The sequence below is a fragment of the Ovis aries genome, chromosome 2 (assembly GCF_016772045.2).
Source record: "Ovis aries strain OAR_USU_Benz2616 breed Rambouillet chromosome 2, ARS-UI_Ramb_v3.0, whole genome shotgun sequence".
NCBI lineage: Eukaryota > Metazoa > Chordata > Mammalia > Artiodactyla > Bovidae > Ovis > Ovis aries.
In genome coordinates, this window is record NC_056055.1 from 198,058,404 (window position 1) to 198,078,871 (window position 20,468).

The 20,468-nt window shown below is 34.9% G+C and overlaps 1 protein-coding gene across 9 annotated transcripts in view; it reads left to right on the top strand.

Annotated features, from left to right (window-relative positions):
- The window catches only part of SLC39A10 (solute carrier family 39 member 10), a 153,561-nt gene that overhangs the window by 123,657 nt on the left and 9,436 nt on the right, over positions 1 to 20,468 (top strand). For all 9 annotated transcript variants that reach the window (XM_060411229.1, XM_060411230.1, XM_060411227.1 and 6 more), the window contains 5 exons: positions 2,966 to 3,135; positions 5,210 to 5,398; positions 10,376 to 10,496; positions 11,705 to 12,073; positions 13,180 to 13,260. In XM_060411229.1, coding sequence (XP_060267212.1) covers positions 2,966 to 3,135; positions 5,210 to 5,398; positions 10,376 to 10,496; positions 11,705 to 12,073; positions 13,180 to 13,260 — 930 coding nt within the window. The remainder of the gene's footprint in view (positions 1 to 2,965; positions 3,136 to 5,209; positions 5,399 to 10,375; positions 10,497 to 11,704; positions 12,074 to 13,179; positions 13,261 to 20,468) is intronic.

Here is a 20,468-nt window from a genome sequence, read left to right on the forward strand (position 1 = left end):
CCACCAGAGAGACCCTCAGCATAATGTTTTTAAGGTTCATCTATGTTATAGCATGTATCAGAACTTCATTCCTTTTTATGGTTGAGTAATACTCCATGCATATATACACCACATTTTGTTAATCCATTCATTCATCAATGTATGCTTGCCTATTGTGAATAATCGTCTAATGAATACAGGCATGCATGTATCTGAGTTTCATCTTGGAAGCTGGGCAATGCCGTGACCTGGGATTGATTCATATAATGCTTTTGCTTTTGTGGGATTATGTTTTCTTGTATTCTCTAAGTTTCAGATGTCAGCACAAATACCGGTGATTTTCTAATCATTAAATGAGCTGCTCTCTTTCAGACATCTTTTAGTTTACAGATTTGCTTTATAAGGTGGATGAGAAAGAGACATAACACTGATCAGTGAGAAATTATACCTGGAAGTATGTAATATGTGATGTATACCCATTCGTGCACATATGAACTTGTATACCCTTTAACACACAGACTCTCCTTTAATTACGTGTGTAAACACTTTTCTAATTTATATGTGTATCAATCTGCTATTGATCAGTCTTCAGTCATAATGTATTTGGTCTTCCTTGGTGATTCAGACAGTAAAGAATCTGACTGCAATGCAAGAGACCTGAGTTTGATCCCTGTGTTGGGACATCCCCTGGAGGAAAAAATGGCAACCCACTCCAGTATTCTTGTCTGGAGAGTTCCATTGACAGAGGAGCCTCACAGGCTACAGTTCATGGGATCTCAGAGTCGGACACAACTGAACGACTTTCACTACAATGTATTTAGCTCACCTGTTGGCATACTGGTGATTGATTTTTTACCAAATTCGATTTTGACTTATTTGGTAATTTGAGTTTTGACTAATTGACCAAAAGTCACTTGAGATTGTAAATCATCACAGAACATTTTAAAATGTTTATGGCTTCATAGACTCTTTATTCTGTGCTCTTTTTCTTTAATTTCTTGATTAAAGTATCTTTTAGATCGGCTCTTTTTGAGATATATTGCCTCTAGATTGGATTATTGACAAACTAAGGAAAAATATATTTGGGAAGGGAGAGTTGTATATTAATATGTAAGACATTTTATCTTCAGGTTTAATGTTTTCATTATTAGGCTTGGTGTTTCCCTTTTAGTTATTGTATCTTTTGTTCTCTCCCTTTTTAATTATTTTCCCTCCAGTAGTTTGATTGGAGCTAGAGAGTTGCAGTAGTTTTGACAAACCTTTTTTGGTTTAGTTGACCAGTAACTTTATTGCTTCCTTGACTTCATGTATACTTACAGTCTCTTTTCTCCAACCAGGCCACCCATTGATTTTATTGTTCCAATCTTTACATGGGACACACACAAATAAAGTAACTTAACTTAGTCATCATTATGAAGTCAGTCTTTAAACCTTGTTTGACCTTATATTTTTCTTTATATGACATTTATTTTTTGTTTGTTTAACTCCAGTTCCCTGTGCCTGGTAGTCCCAACCATAGTTGGGAGAAATCTCCTTATTTTTTGGATCCACTAACCAGGATGTAGCCTTTATAATGAGTCTTTCCCTGACCTTGATTCTTTGAGAATTGAATTTCTGTTACTTTATTGCCCCCAAATCCTTAAGAAGGATGGAAGCCAGTGTATTCAGTCTCTGGCTATGTTTCAATCTTCTTTGACCCTTTAGCTTCCCAGTGTTTATATCATAGTAATTATCTGTTATGTTTAGGATAAATCACAGTGCTTCCATTAATAACAGATGACCTATTGTTTTATTCAGAACTAATTTAGCTAACGAGAATTAGCCGTAGTGTTAAGGTTATTGGATAGTGTGACTAAAATGTCCAATGAATAAACACACTTTTATTGATAGTTTAGCATTTAGCAGGTCAATTAAAGTTTTTTATCTTTCTTTATTTCTGTTTGTCTTTCAAAATTTTTAGTTATCTTGATGAAGAAATGCATTTTTCTTTTATTCATTTATCATAAGACTTAACATAAAGTCTTTCAGCAGATGTATAGTCCTATTAGGTTTGATTAGGAAAATATCATTTTAGATTAAACCTTTTCAAAAGTATCACTCTTCAGTGAAATTTTCTGTAAGTATTAAAGTTTAAAACATTTCTTTAGGCCATTAAAAAAAGTAATCTCTCAGTTTAAATGAAAATGCCTCACTCCCTGAACCACTGGCATTAATTTGTGATACCTGCTTATGAATAGCCTAGAAGAAGAAATGTGCACAAAATTCCACCTGTTTCTTACAAGTCATATGAAAACATTTCTCCTGTGTTCTGATCCAGTTAAAACTATATACTGTTAAAAGTAGTAAATTGTACAGAAAACTAAATTGGGGGAAAGGGAATTTGTAACTAGGTATGGAAGAAAGATGATATCAAGGAAAATAGGACTGAATTATCCTTTGTAAAAATAAGAAATACAATAAAGCAACCAGTAATAAGGCTTTTTTGGGTCTTATCTGAGTATATTTCTATTTGGAGCTGATATTTAAAAGTTTCTTAGATGTTGTATTAGAATGATTTCCATAGATTATAGTGTGTTGGATGCTTAGATTCTTTAATGCTCACAGGAGAGTTTTATAATGAGAGTCTCTAAGTAAACAATTTTATTGCTATGACTGTGCCTTTAGACATTAGCAAAATTTTATTTAAAGCTAAATAGTGTAAGTGAACCACAGCCTTAAGTCATTTTAAGCCCCTGTTTCTAACAAGGTGGATCACTGAAAATACTATATCTAGCTTGGTCTGAGTTTAATTCTTTTTTTAAGTATTCAAGGTAACCACCTTGAATATAGTTGTTTTGTTTTTAAACACTGTAGTGCCAAAATACAAAGTTTATTAAAAAACATAGTCTAGGTAGGATAATCAGTCTTCCATTATCTTATGTTTATTCTTTGGAGCTTTTTTGTTTATAATGGCATACTAATATTGATCATTACTTTCTTCCTACAGCGTGGATTTGTGGTATCATTTCTATCACTGTCATTAGCCTGCTTTCCTTGCTAGGCGTGATCTTGGTTCCCATCATTAACCAAGGATGCTTCAAATTCCTTCTTACATTCCTTGTTGCACTAGCTGTAGGAACAATGAGTGGAGACGCCCTTCTTCATCTACTGCCCCATGTAAGAAACCTTTTCAGTCTTTTTAAGAAGTAAAAGTATTTCAGCTAAAAGGGTCCTTTATTAGCAAACTATAGCATACTAATCTAATCTTTCTGTTGTTTTATTGCTTATAGGATGAAGTATTTTTTCATTTGTACAGTTTTAAATTAAGTAGTATATTTAAAATTGAATTTATTAGATTTTAAAATAGCAAAAACTGATAGTGTCGCTTTTATCTTCACTTGTCACAACATATACATATTGTATCATCACAATGCACATTCTCACTCTCTTACAATTACATATGTCACTTACACCTCAGTGAAGCTGAAATTTAAAAAATGCTCTATTAGCAGTTCTGAAAGTGAATATTTAGTGATCAGTGAGTGTTTTATTTTTGTGGTTTCTCAAGAAAGCCATTGGAAGAAATGTATATGGTATTTTATAATGATTGTGCACATAGCCAGTGCTCCACAGGCATCTTTATTTGAGCGGAATAGGCAGACATCTTCAGTTAATGATTTTAGATGTTTAAGCTCTTTACACATGGGGCCATTTATCTTTTCACCTGGGGTACCACTTGTGTTCTTCCATTTGGGAACACTTCTAATGATATGATCATAAGTCCACACTCCTGGGTTTCTCAGTTGGTGCAGTGGTAAAGAATCCATCTGCCAATGCAGAAGACGCAAGAGATGCGGGTTCCATCCCTGGATAGGGAAGATCCCGTGGAGGAGGAAATGGCAACTCACTCCAGTATTCTTGCCTGAAAAGTCCCACAGACAGAGGAGCCTGGTGGGCTAAGAGTCAGACCTGACCGAGCACTTGTACAGGCACATACACCACACTCCTATTCCCCTGCTTATCAACCTTTTAAAAGGCTTATCACCAGTTAAGAATGTTTAAACCAGTATTACTGCCTGTCCTTCAGATTATGAAAACAACAGAGCTTTTTTGTTTTCTGAATGTAAAATTATAGATTTGAATATTTATGTTCTCATCTCTTCCCTTCTGGAGTATTCGGGAGACAGTATTGTATTTGTGTGTTGTGTACACCTGTTCTTCCTTTCTGCACTCCTGATTGAGAATTCCCAATCTAGTGTCTAGAACAATGTATGGCATTGCCTTTAAAAAATTAATATTAAGACTGTGAATGTGCATTTTTTTTTGGCTGTTGATTCATTATATATAACTTACTTTCCCATTTATTTTAACCCCTTGCCTGCCCTTTCTCCCCAGCCACCAAGCATAGCAACAGTCTGCTTCAGAACTGGGCCAATAGTTGAAGTGCAAACAATGTTTAAGTGCTGTTTAACTTATTTATTTTCTTAAGTGTTAATTAAATGAAGCTATTACCTTTTGTAATGGTCTTATCTTCTTTAAGAGGTTTAGCAACCTCTTCTGTTGACCACTTGCAAATAAGGGGAGAATGTAAATAAATGTTACAAAGAGGGAAAATACTGAGGACCAGTTCTCTTTTACATTCTCTAAGATTAATATGATAGAACTTAACATGTTTTGCAGTTTTTAAAGAGCTTTGTTTCTGTATACATGTTTATTTTTGCTAAAGATTTAAAATGTAGAAAATTAAACACGTTTAAGTATATGCTTCTGCTCATGTTCAACAGTATACACAGACATAACATCTCATCACTTCTTTGAAATAATTAATAAAGAAAAGTATTATAAAAATTAGCTTAAGAGAAAGTTAGATTATAAGGAGTTAGAAATGGTTACCTGCTGGTGAATTAGTCTATTTTAGTTTTACAGATAATAAGTCTTATATCTGGGTCTTATATATTTACTTCAGTTTACAAAGGACCCATCATTCCCTCTATTCTTACTCCTGGATTGGTTCTCTCACTATAGGATGTATTAATATCTTAACCCTGATAGCTGTTTGAAATTTTTGGTCTTTGTTTTAGAGTTACCATGAAGTGTAGTACTTTCCAGGCCACTGAGTATAACAGAATTAAATGGAAGACTACTTATATTCAAGTGATGTAACAGGGGATTGTTTTTCTTTTCTGGAGATTATATTCGCAAAGTAGCATTGAATTACTGGTTTAGAAGCTTTTCTTATTCTCATTAATAGTCTCAGGGCGGACATGATCACAGTCATCAACATGCACACGGGCATGGACATTCTCATGAACACGAATCTAAGAAGTTTCTGGAAGAATATGATGCTGTATTGAAAGGACTCGTTGCTCTAGGAGGCATTTACTTATTATTTATCATTGAACATTGCATAAGAATGTTTAAGCACTACAAACAGCAAAGGGTAAGTATTTTTTAATTATTTGTTTTCTGAAAGGTAGAACTCAAAAACCTTTATTTTGGGGAAGGCCTTGTGTTTTTTCTTAATCATGGTGTTGGTATGTATTAAATATCATTGAATAGACTGTCTTCAGAGGAAAAACTGATCTTTGCCAGTTTTTTTTGTCATTACATTTGTTTTAGCATTTATAATCAAGCTATAGGAGTCCAGTTTCAGTTAATTTTGTGTTGCTTCTTATCTAGTTAACTTAAATAGTTTGGAAAAATATTGGCCAATTTATGCTTACTAAAAATGCAGAAATATATAAATAGTCTAATTGGTCTTCATAGGTAATATTTTCAAGTATTAGAGGCTTCCATTGACATATCTTTTAATGAAAATGTTTTCACACAACAAATTTCTATATCAGAAATGCCTTGCCAGTGGTGTAAGTAAGTACTAGAGGTAAGAAGAATTTAGATTCAGAAGGCTTTGTAGGAAGAAAATATTAATGAAATTAAGGATTTGGTGGTTCATGTAAAGTAACAAAATACTTCTGAGATAGTACTTGGACTATTGATTAAATGCCCTGTTTGTCATGAACTGTCTTTTGGGTCACACTTAGTAGAATAAGACAAATATCTAAAAGAATTTTTCCCACAAGAAAATAAGATACTGTCATTTACTATGATTTACACACTTCCTGTTCACATCTGTCTCTAAGGGTCTTCTTGAATACATCTCATTAACATGATTGTCATATTGATACTGATTGTTTTCAGTATATTTTGTTTAAGTAAATCCTAGAGGACATTTTTAGAAAGCTTCACAAAATAACAAGTTAGAAAACTTTTACATTTTCTTAGTTAGCTACAAATATTAAAAAAAAAATCTTCAAGAACAGTGGATAGTCATTGTCGTCATAATATATACAGTCCACTGTTATAATAGAACTTTAATGCTGTTTTTTTACAGATATATTCTTGTTTGTGTATGTATGTGTTTTGTATATATCCTCTTGGGACAAATGGCTTAGAATAGAACTCTGAATTGGGATTCAGGAAGAGTGATTCTATTTCTTGTCTAGCCACAAACTAGCTCTGAAACTTTGACTCATGCATCATGATTTCCAGTTGTTATTAAATGCATGGGGAAATAAATTCTACTTCTCATCTGTGTTTTCATATCATATTCCAAGTAGTGTATTTAATTTTAATGGCCATATTTTAGTCAGGGCATTGTATTTAATTGCTTCCAGAGGAGATTTGATCAAGATGGTGCATTCAGTGAAGTGTTTTCTCAGGAATGGTCAAAGGACTTCTGAAGGATCAACTTAGAGAAAAGTGAAAAGATTTAACAGCATTTGGCTTGTGAAGGGCCACGTGAAAGGTCACGTGGATAGGTGAAGAATTGACAATGGTGGGAGGGATGCCAAGGTAAAATTGACTGGAAGGAAATGAATCAGAGATTACTGCAGGATTTTTAGAGGAGAGGTGAAGAGGTCTTGAGTCATGGCATGGGGAAGAGAATGTGATTAAGATAATTATTTAAATGAGAGAATCTAGAAGTTGATTAGATAAACAATTTAAAGTCCCTCTCTAAATAACAAATTTAGAACACAGTACAAATTGCAGGGTTCTAAAAAAGTTGTGGAATTACTGTGGGGCTCTAATTTTCTTCGATTGTGTGTACTAACACTGATGCAAAGAAACAGGAAAACAATAGAATGGGAAAGACTAGAGATCTCAAGAAAATTAGAGACACCAAGGGAACATTTCATGCAAAGATGGGCACAGTAAAGGACAGAGATGGTATGGACCTGACAGAAGCAGAAGATATTAAGAAGAGGTAGCAAGAATATACAGAAGAACTGTACAAAAGAGATCTTTATGACTCAGATAACCATGATGGTGCGATCACTCACCTAGAGCCAGACATCCTGGAATGTGAAGTCAAATGGGCCTTAGGAAGCATCACTAGGAACAAGCAAGTGCGGGTGATGGACTTCCAGCTGAGCTATTTCAAATCCTAAAAGGTGATGCTGTGAAAGTGCTGCACTCAATATGCCAGCAAATTTGGAAGACTCAGCAGTGGCCAGAGGACTGGAAAAGGTCAATGTTCATTCCAATCCCAAAGAAAGGCACTGCCAAAGAATGTTCAAACTACTGCACAACTCTCACATGCTAGTAAAGTAATGCTTAAAATTCTCCAAGCCAGGCTTCAGCAATACGTGAACCATGAAATGTAGTCCTTTAAGATATAGTTCAAAGTAAATAAATTTTTATAATTTAATCTTGAACTCGTTTTAAACCTAGACTTACTGACAAAATTGAACACATTTGTATAAAGGAAACTGATGCATGAGAAGAGAATTGTCAAAACATGGCAATTTTTTGTGTATTTGAAATTGTGGGAAGTAAAAATCTGAAAAGTATACTATTCTCTACGTGGCATTCTAAATGTAATAGTAAGGAATTCTTCAAGTATACCAAAGAAGAGAGTCTAGGTAGATAAATCAGTTCTCCTCCTTTATGATAAATAGGACAATAAGTAACCTAAGATGAAAAAGTATATAGTGTTTTTTGAAGAAAGGTAATTAGTGATACTTGAGTAGAACAGGCATTTGTTGTTCTGTGTAGATGAATCAACTATTGGAAGGAAGCTTTCAGAACACAAGTTACGTAACATACCAGATGCTGACTGGTTTCAGCAAGTTGGGACTTTAAGGGTAGTCACTTGCAAGTTTTTAGGAAAGTCGACAGTCAGAAACAAAGCAGTTAAACAGACTCCCTACTTGCTCTATCTGTCTCATTGACTTTTGTTCTGTTGTTGTCTCCTCCTTCCTTTTTTCTTTTCTTCATCTCATGTTAAAGCTGCTGTTTCTTTTCTTCTCTTTAGGGTGTCTCCGTATTACTTTCTTTTGAACATTTTCTGTTTCCTCAGTTTCTATTATCTACTGCTATGAAGCAGAACAACCCCAAGCCCCCAAAATAGGCAGGATTCAGTGGGACAGTTCTTTTGCTTCACACGGTGTCAGCTTGAGTGACTCACTCAAACTCCTCTGGTCTGGGTTGACTAGGGCAGTTCAGGGCTGGAAAGGTCTCAGAATGCCTCAGTCTGTTTCTGCATCTTGGTACTCCTCCACATGGCCTCTCTTCAGAGTCTAGACTGAGCTTCTTCATAGCATAGTAGGCAAATTCCCTGAGGAAAACGCAAAGGTGCCAGGCTTATCTCACACTAGGTCAGAACCGGCACAGAATCACCTCTGTTGGATTCTGTTTGGTCAAAGTAAGTCAAAAGACCTGTGAAAATTTAGGGACAAGGAATTCAGTTCAGTTCAGACACTCAGTTGTGTCTGACTCTTTGCGACCCCATGAAGCACAGCACACCAGGCCTCCCTGTCCATCACCAACTCCTGGAGCTTACCCAACCTCATGTCCATTGAGTCGGTGATGCCATCCAACCATCTCATCCTCTGTCGTCCCCTTCTCCTCCTGCCCTCAATCTTTCCCATCATCACGGTCTTTTCAAATGAGTCAGCTCTTCACGTCAGGTGGCCAAAGTATTGGAGTTTCAGCTTCAACATCAGTCCTTCCAATGAACACCCAGGACTGATCTCCTTTAGGATGGATTGGTTGGATCTCCTCACAGTCCAAGGGACTCTCAAAAGTCTTCTCCAACACCACACTTCAAAAGCATCAATTCTTTGGCGGTCAGCTTTCTTTATAGTCCAACTCTCACATCCATACATGACTATGGGAAAAACCATAGCCTTGACTCGATGGACCTTTGTTGACAAAGTAATGCCTCTGCTTTTTAATATGCTGTCTAGGTTGGTCATAACTTTCCTTCCAAGGAGTAAGCATTGTTTAATTTCATGGCTGCAATCACCATCTGCAGTGATTTTGGACCCCAAAATATAAAGTCAGCCACTGTTTCCCCATCTATTTGCCATGAAGTAATGGGACCAGATGCCATGACCTTAGTTTTCTGAATAGATTCCACCATAAGGTTCCTTATGGATGGAAAAGAATACTTATACAGGGAGAAAAGAAATTGATGGTGACCATCTTTTGGAGATTCTACTGCACGTTCAGTCAGCTGTAACAAATCTACTTATGCAGCAGTTAGAAGACTTAAACATCTGAAACATAGTTCAGAGCCTATAAACAAAACCAGAAAGGATTTACTTTCATTCTGTTCTAAAATAGTTATTTGCTTTTTAAAAAATGAACATTGATTAGAAGTAAAAATTTAAGTCAGAAGAGTTGTTAGTGATAGACTGATGAGAAACCAGACTATCAAGAGAGAATGTAGGGAAATTCAAAACTAAACAATGAAATATAACAGACTTTATTAGAGAACAGATTAAATGAGAAAGGAAAGTTGTCTTTATTGCAAAGCTGTTAAGTCAGTAGTAATTAATTGGTCATTTTCATATATCACCTCATTTAATCCTTGTAAGAATCTCATTTTCATTTTATAGATGAATATTTTTAGGGTCAATAAACTTAACTTGTCCACGTGTCATAAAGGTAAACTGTAGAGTTAGGATTTTAATTCAAGTTTGTCTCTATTATTGTCACATATAGGGGAAAGTGGCATTGTGATAAATACAGAAAGAAATTCAAAGGAATAAGCTTTCATTTTTAAAAATTTCCTATTCCTACACAGTATTAAATGAGAGCAATATTACATATATATCACACATTTTGTTTGGGTTGCACATAATAATACAGTACTCTTTACCCTATTTTTATCTTGGAAGTATATGAATTAGACCATTTAGTTGAATATTTGAAAAGAAACATGCAACTTTAGTTGGAGTTTTCATCTGGTTAGATCTTTTGATTAATTTCTCAAAGTTTTTTCTCCTTTTCTAAATATTTTATAAAATTACCACCATTTATTCCCATAGATGTTAACAGTGAATACTGTAGCTAATTGTGCCTGCAGATTTTAATGTTTATACCAGATTTTTCTTTTTTTTTTTTTTTTCAGGGAAAACAGAAATGGTTTATGAAGCAGAACACAGAAGAATCGGCTATTGGAAGGAAGCTTTCAGATCATAAGTTAAATAATACACCAGATGCTGACTGGCTTCAGCTCAAGCCTCTTGCCGGTAGACAACAGTTCTGACTAAAGAGAAACCTTTAAAATATAAAAATTGAAATTTTGCATCTAAACTGTACCTGTGTTGTTTGAAATTTGTCTTTGTGGCTTCTCTAATATTAGTTTCTTTTATTTCCTTATGTGTCTCAACTGATTTTGTTCATGTTATGATTATTTTCAGCCTTATTTATTATACTGGGATATAGGGCCAATTCATTATATTACCAGGCAAGGAAGATATCGCACTTTTTACTTTACAGAAAAAAAAAAAAAGGAAACATCTTTAAATTAGTGTTTTATTTCTTGGTAAGGCAAAAATCTCTGTGCCCTCCATATTGTTTTCATGTGAGAAAAGGAGAGTAGACCTTTGTACTTAAAGGAGAGTGATCTTGTACATAAAAATCTCTGCTCCTCCATTCATCTATTGTGTTTTGTATTGATGTAATGATGAGGTAGCTTAAAATTTTCAGGAAAACATAATATTTAACTATAATTTTTCCCATTTGTGAACTTATGTTTTCCCCTGAATATTACTAATGATTTTCTTTAGAAGAGACAGCCTAGATATTAACTGTAGACTCTACCCCAAAATATGTTTTGTGAAGCAAATTTTGTCATATAATAGCTTTTGTAAAGTAGATGAGAGGCCAACTTTCATTTAAAAAAAATGTGACAGATGTTATCACTTACGGGTTTTTAAACTTCATTTTCATAATGATCTAGAAATGATCTTGTTCAGATATGTAAAGCACCCAGAGGATGCAAGTGATTTAAATTTTCCTTGTTTTCTTAAATGATAAGAGAAAGTTAGAGTGGGTAAACTTTAAGGTTCCTTTGTTCTCTGAAAAATTATGGGTTTATTTTGTTACCATGGGAATTCTATAGTAACTTTCTACTTTTATTTTCAACTGTTGGTGATATGCTCCTTAAGCTTCACATGTCTTCATGAGTGCCAGTTTCTATCCTCTCTTTGTCTGCTGTTGATTTCAGTTCCCTTCATTTACTTCATCTGATTCATCTTTTAGACTCTCAAAACCCCAGTTTATGTGTATGCATATGTATATTTCCTTATTTGTTTTTTAATATCTATTTAGGAATTATAAAAGACTTTCACCTAGGAATTGTTCATTACACTGCTGTTTTGTCTGGGTTTAAATTAAGCAAATATGCATTCATGTACTTGTTGACAAAGCATATCCTTTGCCATTATAAATATAGGAACTGATGACTCGGTTGTTTCTGAAGATCGACTTAATGAAACTGAACTGACTGATTTAGAAGGCCAGCAAGAATCCCCTCCTAAAAATTACCTTCATATAGAAGAGGAGAAAATCATGGACCATTCTCACAGTGATGGAATGCATGCCATTCATGAGCACGACCTCCATGCTTCTGCACATAACCACCATGATGAGAGTAAAACTGTGCTGAGGAAGCATAATCATCAGTGGCACCACAAACATTCTCATCATTCACACGGTCCCTGTCATTCTGGATCAGATCTAAAAGAAACAGGAATAGCTAATATCGCTTGGATGGTAATCATGGGAGATGGCCTCCACAATTTCAGTGATGGGTTAGCAATTGGTAAGTAGGCTTAAAACTTGGGTTATAATTTGTTATTCCTTAAGACAATTTTCTGTTTTCCACTGTTTTAGTACTAATCTTGGAGCTCAACAAGTATACTGTTATATATTATTCCTGTCATTTGGCTTTTCCAAAGGTGATGTCAGTGTCTTTGGTAAGTCTACTTGGGGGCATAAAGGTATACTTTCAGTGGGTTTTTCTTTGAACATGTAAACAGATGTCTGCAGTATACTTCTTTAGTAACTTGATTTCTTATTGAAGGGATAGTTACCATATTGAAAAAGCTACCTTAACATATTTTCAAATACCTTCATTTATACATTTCTGAATAAGAACAAATGAATTTGAATCTTGGGTTTAAAATTTTTTTTATACTTTAAAAAGTGAAGAAAAATTTTACAATGATAAAAATCCATTATATCAAATCCAAACATATTAGAATCTTGTTAATATAAACTGATGTTACCAGTTTAGGAGAACATTAAATGTGATCAATACATAATTTTCTTTTGAGATCCAGACTATTGAATAATTACTCAGAAGTAGACTGGTTTCTTTCAGGAGAGATCATATTTTTGAAGCTTCAGTGGCTGTCATCATTAACGAGTAAAGAATTTTATAAGTAGTAGCAAACGCATGTATGCCTCTGATTTCAGTATTCAGGACCATCTGACAAATAATAATTTATACCATCCATGCTCTAGACCTAGAAAAATGTGGATATGGATACTTTTAAATATTTGAATATCTATAAATATTAGTTTGCAAGAACAAGTGCAGTTATAGACTTACATGACTTAAAATTGAGGTCAGAGGTTGAAACACTAAAACTGTTACTGCTCTGATGCTGAGTGAATTAGAAGATTACACAAATAAAGAATTTAATTCAATAGGGAATATTTATTTCATTGATTAGCTTTCTCTGGTTGTCACATACCTGTTGTACTTCATTCTCTGTGTTCAAAAACTATAGTATATGAGATTAGTGAGTCACTCGTACATTATGAAATTAGGTAAAAGAGAATGCACCTGCTATTATGAATGAAAATAGAAAAAGAGAAGATCAGTAAATGTCACTTGGATTTTTTCCACCCCCCCAACCTTAGGAGCAGCTTTCAGTGCTGGATTGACGGGAGGAATCAGTACTTCTATAGCTGTCTTCTGTCATGAACTGCCACATGAATTAGGTAACAAGATCTTAAAATTTATCAGATTTCATCAAATGTAAGAGAATATAAATGCATCTAAATTTTAGAGATGTTAAAACATAAAAAATGGCTGATGGCAAGTATTCAGTGTCATCATTCTCTTATTTACTGAAATTTTTGTTAATGTGCTTCCAAAAGTGTGTATTGTTTTTTATGTATTTTTATTTTATGTAAACAATATTGTTATAGCCCACTCTGTTTCTTAACTTATTTACTAATCAGTATATTTTTAACTCCATGAATTAATTTAATGTTTCTGCCTAGTACTTGAAGGTGTGTATTTACCACATTTTTACATGCTTAGCACCCAGTAGTTGGACTTACCATGTATCCTTTAAATTCCTGCCACCACAGATAATGGTGCATTGAACATCTGTAGACTTGATGCTGAGAGACCCTTGTGAGAACATGTAATGGGGTATATACCTGGGAACAAAACTGATGGATCCTAAGATATGCATGCCTGAGAGTATCATATCACTGTGGAGAATGACCAAACTAGTGTCCTGTCTAGCAGTAATAACTGAGAATTCCTTTGTTTCTACATCCCTAGTAACACTTAGCGTTAACTCTCTAATTTTTGCCAATTTATAAGGTGTACAGTTATATTTCTTTATTGTATTTATAGGCATTTTTTGATCCAGCAATTGTTTTTAAAATTTCTCTTCTTATGTTTTGGTTTCCTCCTATAAATTGAAAAATGGAAGAAAAAATATGAACATATATTCACATAGAAAATATGAGGGATATGAAGGCGACTTAAATTTGGAAGAAAAAAAATGCATCTCTTGAGTATCCAAGGAATTTCTTCTGTGCCCTTTCTTCTGACTGAAATGTCTATCATTTTGACTGTTTATCTTGATTGGTAGTACACTGATTGGCTCACTTTGAGTAGAATTAACTTATATAATTTTCTTAATTCCTAACTGCTCATATAAATTAAAAAAGATCTCTTACTGCTTACTTGGTGCTTATTCTTTAGGACTTGATTCCTTATAGTTTTACTTACCTTGTCAACCTTGGGCATATAATTACACATCTTGTTTATGTCCCATAATCCTTTATCCAGACCCTTCATTGTCTTTTCCTTGGGCATTTTCCATAGGGAGTACTTATAGTTCTGGTTTCATTCTGTTCTAGTGTGTCTTATATACTTATTGTCTTGACATATGTCGATGTTACTATGTGACTAGATGTGACTTGCTTATTTAATCAGAATCTTTCAGTCCCCTTCCTTTACATGTAAAATAAAAGCTGAGAGTCATTAATGTTCCTTTCAGTGACCTTCACATCTGGCTTCTACCTACCTTTTCAGCCTCACTCACTGAATTGCTGTTACTTGTTTTCGACTTCACCCAAACACAGTTCATCAAACCTGCACTCTGGGTGCCTGACCTGTTTCCTTGCTCAGTCCCTCTTAACTAGCTTGTCCTGCTAGGTCTGTCCCTCGTGTAGCATGTTAAGTCTTTTTTCCTCTAACTTCAGCACTGCCCTCCAGTACACCTTGCCTCAGGTTTATCTTTCCTCTAAACTTTATCACGTACTTTCTCTAGGTCCTTCTTTTAATGCTTAGTGTATTTCCCTTTTAGATATCCTATTTTCTTATAATGTAGGTTTTTTGTGTGCAGATATTACATCTTACACTGTGAGATATAATATCTCACAGTTACATTTAACTGCTTTCCTATGCTAGTAAGAGAATGATGTACCAAATAACTTCCTTGCATTTCAGTAGCAACACAAATCAAGACTGTCAGTTTTTATATATAAGAAACATTGCCTAATTGTTTTAACCCTTTTTTTTTTTAAAGTTTGCTTAGTATTAAACTTGGATAGTCAGACACACACATCCATAGTATGCCAGGAAAGCCTTCAGCTTCCTTCCTACCCACCCACTACCCCCTAAAAGGAATATGTCAGGCCACTTTATGATTAAGTATGGTTATACTGAATTCTCCTTGACCCACTTGCCATGCTCCATTTCAGCACAGAATTGACAGCAGAGACTTTGGAAATGAGGGATGGTTGCCTTCCTGTCACTTACTCCTTTTTTCCCCCTGTACTTTCTTATTGAAGGAGTGACACACAATGATAACTACACATGAAACAAATGTAGTACCTAGCTTCTTGGCTAGGTAAGCCCTTGCTTGATACCCAGTGCAGAGTTCTGGTGAAACCCTGAGCCAAGACACCTCAGTGAAATATTGAGACTCCAAATCTCTACCTGTTCTACCCTACAAACCAGAGATTAAGATGTGACTATTTGGGGCTTTCCTGGTGGCTCAGACAGTAAAGAATCTGCTTGCAATGCAGGGGGCCCAGGTTTGATCCCTGAGTTGGGAAGATCTCCTGGAGAAGGGAATGGTTGCCCACTCTGGTATTCTTGCCTGGAAAATCCCATGGACAGAGGAGCCTGGTTGGCTACAGTCCATGGGGTCACAAAAAGTTGGACACGACTGAGTAACTAACATTATTGCTCTTACATTGCTGTAAGAGGAAACTCCAATCCAGATGTACATCTGTTCTGCCAGAAGGAGAGGAGTGAGACATGAAAATGTATGTTTCCCCCCAGTGCCTTGTGCTAAGTTGACAAACTGCCCCATGCTGGTTGCCTAAGCTCCTGGAAAAGGAAGATCATAAAGAAATGACCCAGCTTCCTCCTCTGGAGTGGGCCTGAAGGGCTTTGGCTTTTTTTTATCCATCTACAATGTGGAGGTGGCCTAAAGGAAGTTTTTACCTTTAAGACACAGTAATGAGCACTTTGGTAAAACAGGGCCAGATACATGTCTCTACTATGATTAGATTAACCATGCTTATTTGGAGAACAGAATGTAGAGAGAGGCATAGAAGCTTCTTAGTCAGAATTCCTAGGCAAGGAGAAAAACCAGTCCCTTCGAGGCTGCGACAGACACTAGGCAGGTGGATAGGGGCAAGTTCTCTCTACACTTAGCAGTTTAAGATGTTGGCAAAGCAGCCTAATATGTCACATTCTAGGATACTTTGATATAAAAACCTGTTTTTTCCTAGCTAAATTTTTGATTATGAATTCTTAAAACTATTCTTAGATTTTTATACTAAAGTGATACCCTGAGGGGAAAAACATGTACAGTTGACCGTTGAACAACGTGGGTTTGAACTGTGCTGGTCAATGAACGTGCAGAATTTTGTTTCTATAGTATATGAAAGTGAAGTGAAAGTTAATTTCTCATTCATTTCCAACTCTTTGGGATCCCCTGGACTGTAGCCTGCCCAGCTCCTCTGTCCATAGGATTCTCCAGGCAAGAGTACTAGAGTGGGTTGCCATTTCCTTCTCCAGGGGATCTTTCCTACCCAAGGATCAAACCCAGGTCTCCTGCATAGCAAGCAGATTCTTTACCAACTGAGCCACTGAGGAAGCCCAAGTTATACAGCTTATACAACTGCCAAGCATCTGTCTCAGCCTCCAAGGGACTGGTTTTTCTCCTTGCCTAGGAATTCTGACTCAGAAGCTTCTATGCCTCTCTCTACATTTTGTTCTTCTCCAAATAAGTATGGGTGGATAATCTAATGAGTAGATGCCCTATTTTACCAAAGTGCCCATTACTGTGTCTTAAAGGTCTATAGTATATACCACAGTATTACACGATTTGCAGTTGGTTGAATCTGCACATGTGGAATAGAGTATATGGAGGACTGACTATTAAGTTATACACAGATTTTTGACTGGGCCCCTGCATTGTTCAAGGGTCACTTACATTCTAGTACCTTGGAGACTGATCCTCAGTCCACTCAGTAATTCCAAATTTTGATGTTCCTTTTCTGAACAGATTTCTGTTTCTCTAATTGTGTTCCAGGTAGGGTTTTCGTGTGTTTGGGAATGTGATATGAAAAAAACATGTACTTTTAAACCTTAGAATAATATAGGGAGGTCCCCTGTAAGAGGTGTGCAGAAACTGAAGCCATCAGAGGAAACAGAAAACCCAGATTTCTCATTTCATGTTTGCTGTGGTGTATGGTAATGAATATGAGATTACCTGATTTATTACTCTTCCTTCTGTTTTTGCCAAACTTGTGTAGCTGAATTTAAGTAAGTTGCAATATTATTCTTTTGCATTCTTTCCACTTTTTTCTATCCTTTCCATAAGGAGCTATATTTGAAACATTTGAAAAATAATTTATAAGAAAACCTATATAAGAATGTTTAAAGGGGAAGTGAGGTTGAGGATAATCCAAAAAGGTAGATGATCCAAACTCTTTTCTTGACATTGACCGATGTTTTAACTTAAGGAAATAACATTTTGATAAATAAATGTAGCTGTGTTACTAACACATTATTGACTGGAGATGTATTAATGCCACAGGAGTTAGTTTTTTAAAAAATCCCTGGTCAATAATGTGTTAAGACTCAGCTTAGAGTGGCTGTCTATAATGCTGTCCATTTTTTCCTTCCTTCTCATGAGTATTAAGAATTAAATAAATTCAAAATAAGATACTCATAATGTGCTAAATTGTCCAGGGAAAATTGAACATTCACTGTTTAGACTTAAACATCTGTATACATGCATTAATTAAGACAAAAAGAACCTTACAGTATATACTTTAAAAAAACTCAAAGATTTCATATTAGCAGATATTAACATAATTATAACATTGGATTACATTAATATTTGTCAAGACAAATCAATGTTCAGTGTAAATTCCAGCTGAAGATTCCTTTGATTTATTTTTCAAATGTTTATATAGGTTCTTACTGAGAAGAGAAGGGTAGAAAAATATGCAGATAACTTTGAGGAAATTATAACCTGAGATAAGAGTAGGACAAAGATAGATTCTTAAATGATTCATCATGATATAAAAACATCATATAAAAGTCATTTATACTGCTATATACTAGCATTAAACAATTAGAAATTGAAATTTTTAAAAAGTAATGTTCACAGTAACACCAAAAAATACAAAATACTTTGGTTAAATCTAACAAAATCTACAATAGAATCTGTATGCTGAAAACTACAATTTGCCAACAAAAGAAATCAGAGGAACCTTAAATGAAGATCTATTGTAAGTTTATGGACCAAAAGACTTAGCATTTCTAAGATACTAATTCTACCTATAGATTCAGTACATTCCCAATTGAAATCTGAATAGAGTATTTTGGAGATAAGTGAATTTTTTACAAAAACTTTCATGGAAAGGGAAAGGAATGGCCAGAAGAATTTTAAAAAGTAAACCAAGGTTAAATTTAAGACTTATTGTAAATCCACAATAATCAAAACAATTTATATTGGTTAAAAAATAGGTACATAAATCAGTGGAACGAGGTATAGAATCCACACACATACAGCAACTTATTTGCAACAAAAGTGCAAAGGAAATTCCATGTAGAATGAATAGTTCAACAAATGTTTCTGCAACAATTGGATATCTAGTTGCAAAAAAAATCCTTCTACCATAGACAAAAATTAAAAATGAATCATTGATCTAAATGAAAAAAATTTTAAATATAAAAGAAGTTTAGAAGAAAACACAGACAATCTTGTGTCTTTTGGATTAAGCAAGCTGTTCTTATATACAATGCCAAAAACATCTCTACTAAGCTTCCCTGGTGGCTCAGAGGTTAAAGCGTCTGCCTCCAATGCGGGAGATCTGGGTTCTATCCCTGGGTCGGGAAGATCCCCTGGAGAAGGAAATGGCAACCCACTGCAGTATTCTTGCCTGGAGAATCCCATGGACTGAGGAGCCTGGTGGGCTGCAGTCCACGGGGTCACAGAGTCGGACACGACTGATTGACTTTACTTACTTACTTTATGGAAAAAAGTAATAAAGTAGACTTCCTAAAAAGTAAAAACTCTACACAACACAAAAGACACTTAAAGAGAATGAAGAGACAAGCTAAAGACTAGGAATAAGTATTCGGAAAATATATATCTGACCAAAATCTTTTGGGATGTTTAAAGACCTCTCGACTCAGTAATAAGAAAACCAACAATTCAACAATTTTTTAAAAATGGGTAAAATACTTGAACAGGCATTTCACTAAAGAAGTTATGCAGATAACAGATAAACACATGAGAATTCAGTACTAGATTTATCATTGTGGGCTGGAAAGGATCAGGAGCAACCAGAACTCCCATAAATTGCTGCCAGAAATCCCACTTCTAGGTATCTACATACAGGAGACAAAAATTTTGGTTGATACAAAAATCTATTTATGAATGTGTATAGTGGCTTTATTCACAATTACCAAAAAATTGGAAACAACCGAAATGTCTTTAAGCTACTGAAGGGATAAATAAGCTATTGTTCATCTATGCAATATTACTTAGTGGTAAAAAGCCATGATTTTCTGATATAAATTGTAACATGGATGAATCTTACATCATGCTGAGTGGGGAAAAAAAAAAAACAGACTCAAAGGACTACATAATATATGTGATGTTCTGGGGAAGACAAAACTGTAGGGACAGAAAGCAGATCCCTAGAAGTGAGGGGCCTAAGGAAATTTTGGGGTTTGGGCAGGTAAAGAAACAGAGTCTGATAGTTATGTTTACATAATATATATACTTTTTAAAAATATATACTTTTGTCAAAATTCAACATCAAAAAAGGGGAGGATTATATATGTAAGTTATACCTTAATTTTAAAAAGTATTAACTAAATATCTCATCTGGAATCTTGTGTAGTTAATTCTTGCTGTTTGGTGGTTATTCAGGGATGAAAGTAATCATCTTCCCACCCAGTACTATCAGGAAGGCATCAGAATTGATGTTTGTACTTTAGATACTTTGGTTCAATGAGTATTCAATAATGCTCCTTTAAAAATTCTATTTGAAATTATAAAAGGAAACACTATATTTTATAACCTAAAAGTCACTTCTGTAGTCTCATTTTATATTACCTAAACCCTGCTAAATGAAATTGTCCCTTTAACACAATAGATGGGTGAATTATTGAAAGTGTGGTGAGGAGCTTTGTAGAGGAAGAAGTTAGGGAACTCTTTGCTTAGAGGAAGCTGAGGAAGAAAGCCCAGAGGAACTTAAAACTCTAGAGAAGAGATAAAAATTGACATTGACTCCAAGTCTCAGCAGGAGAATTAAGTATTTAAGATGAGAGAGAGAAGATATAGGATGTATAGTAATATTAGGTGGAAACTAGAGAATGGCAGTTTAGAAGCCATTGGTAGGTAATCTCCTCGATTGTATTCTTT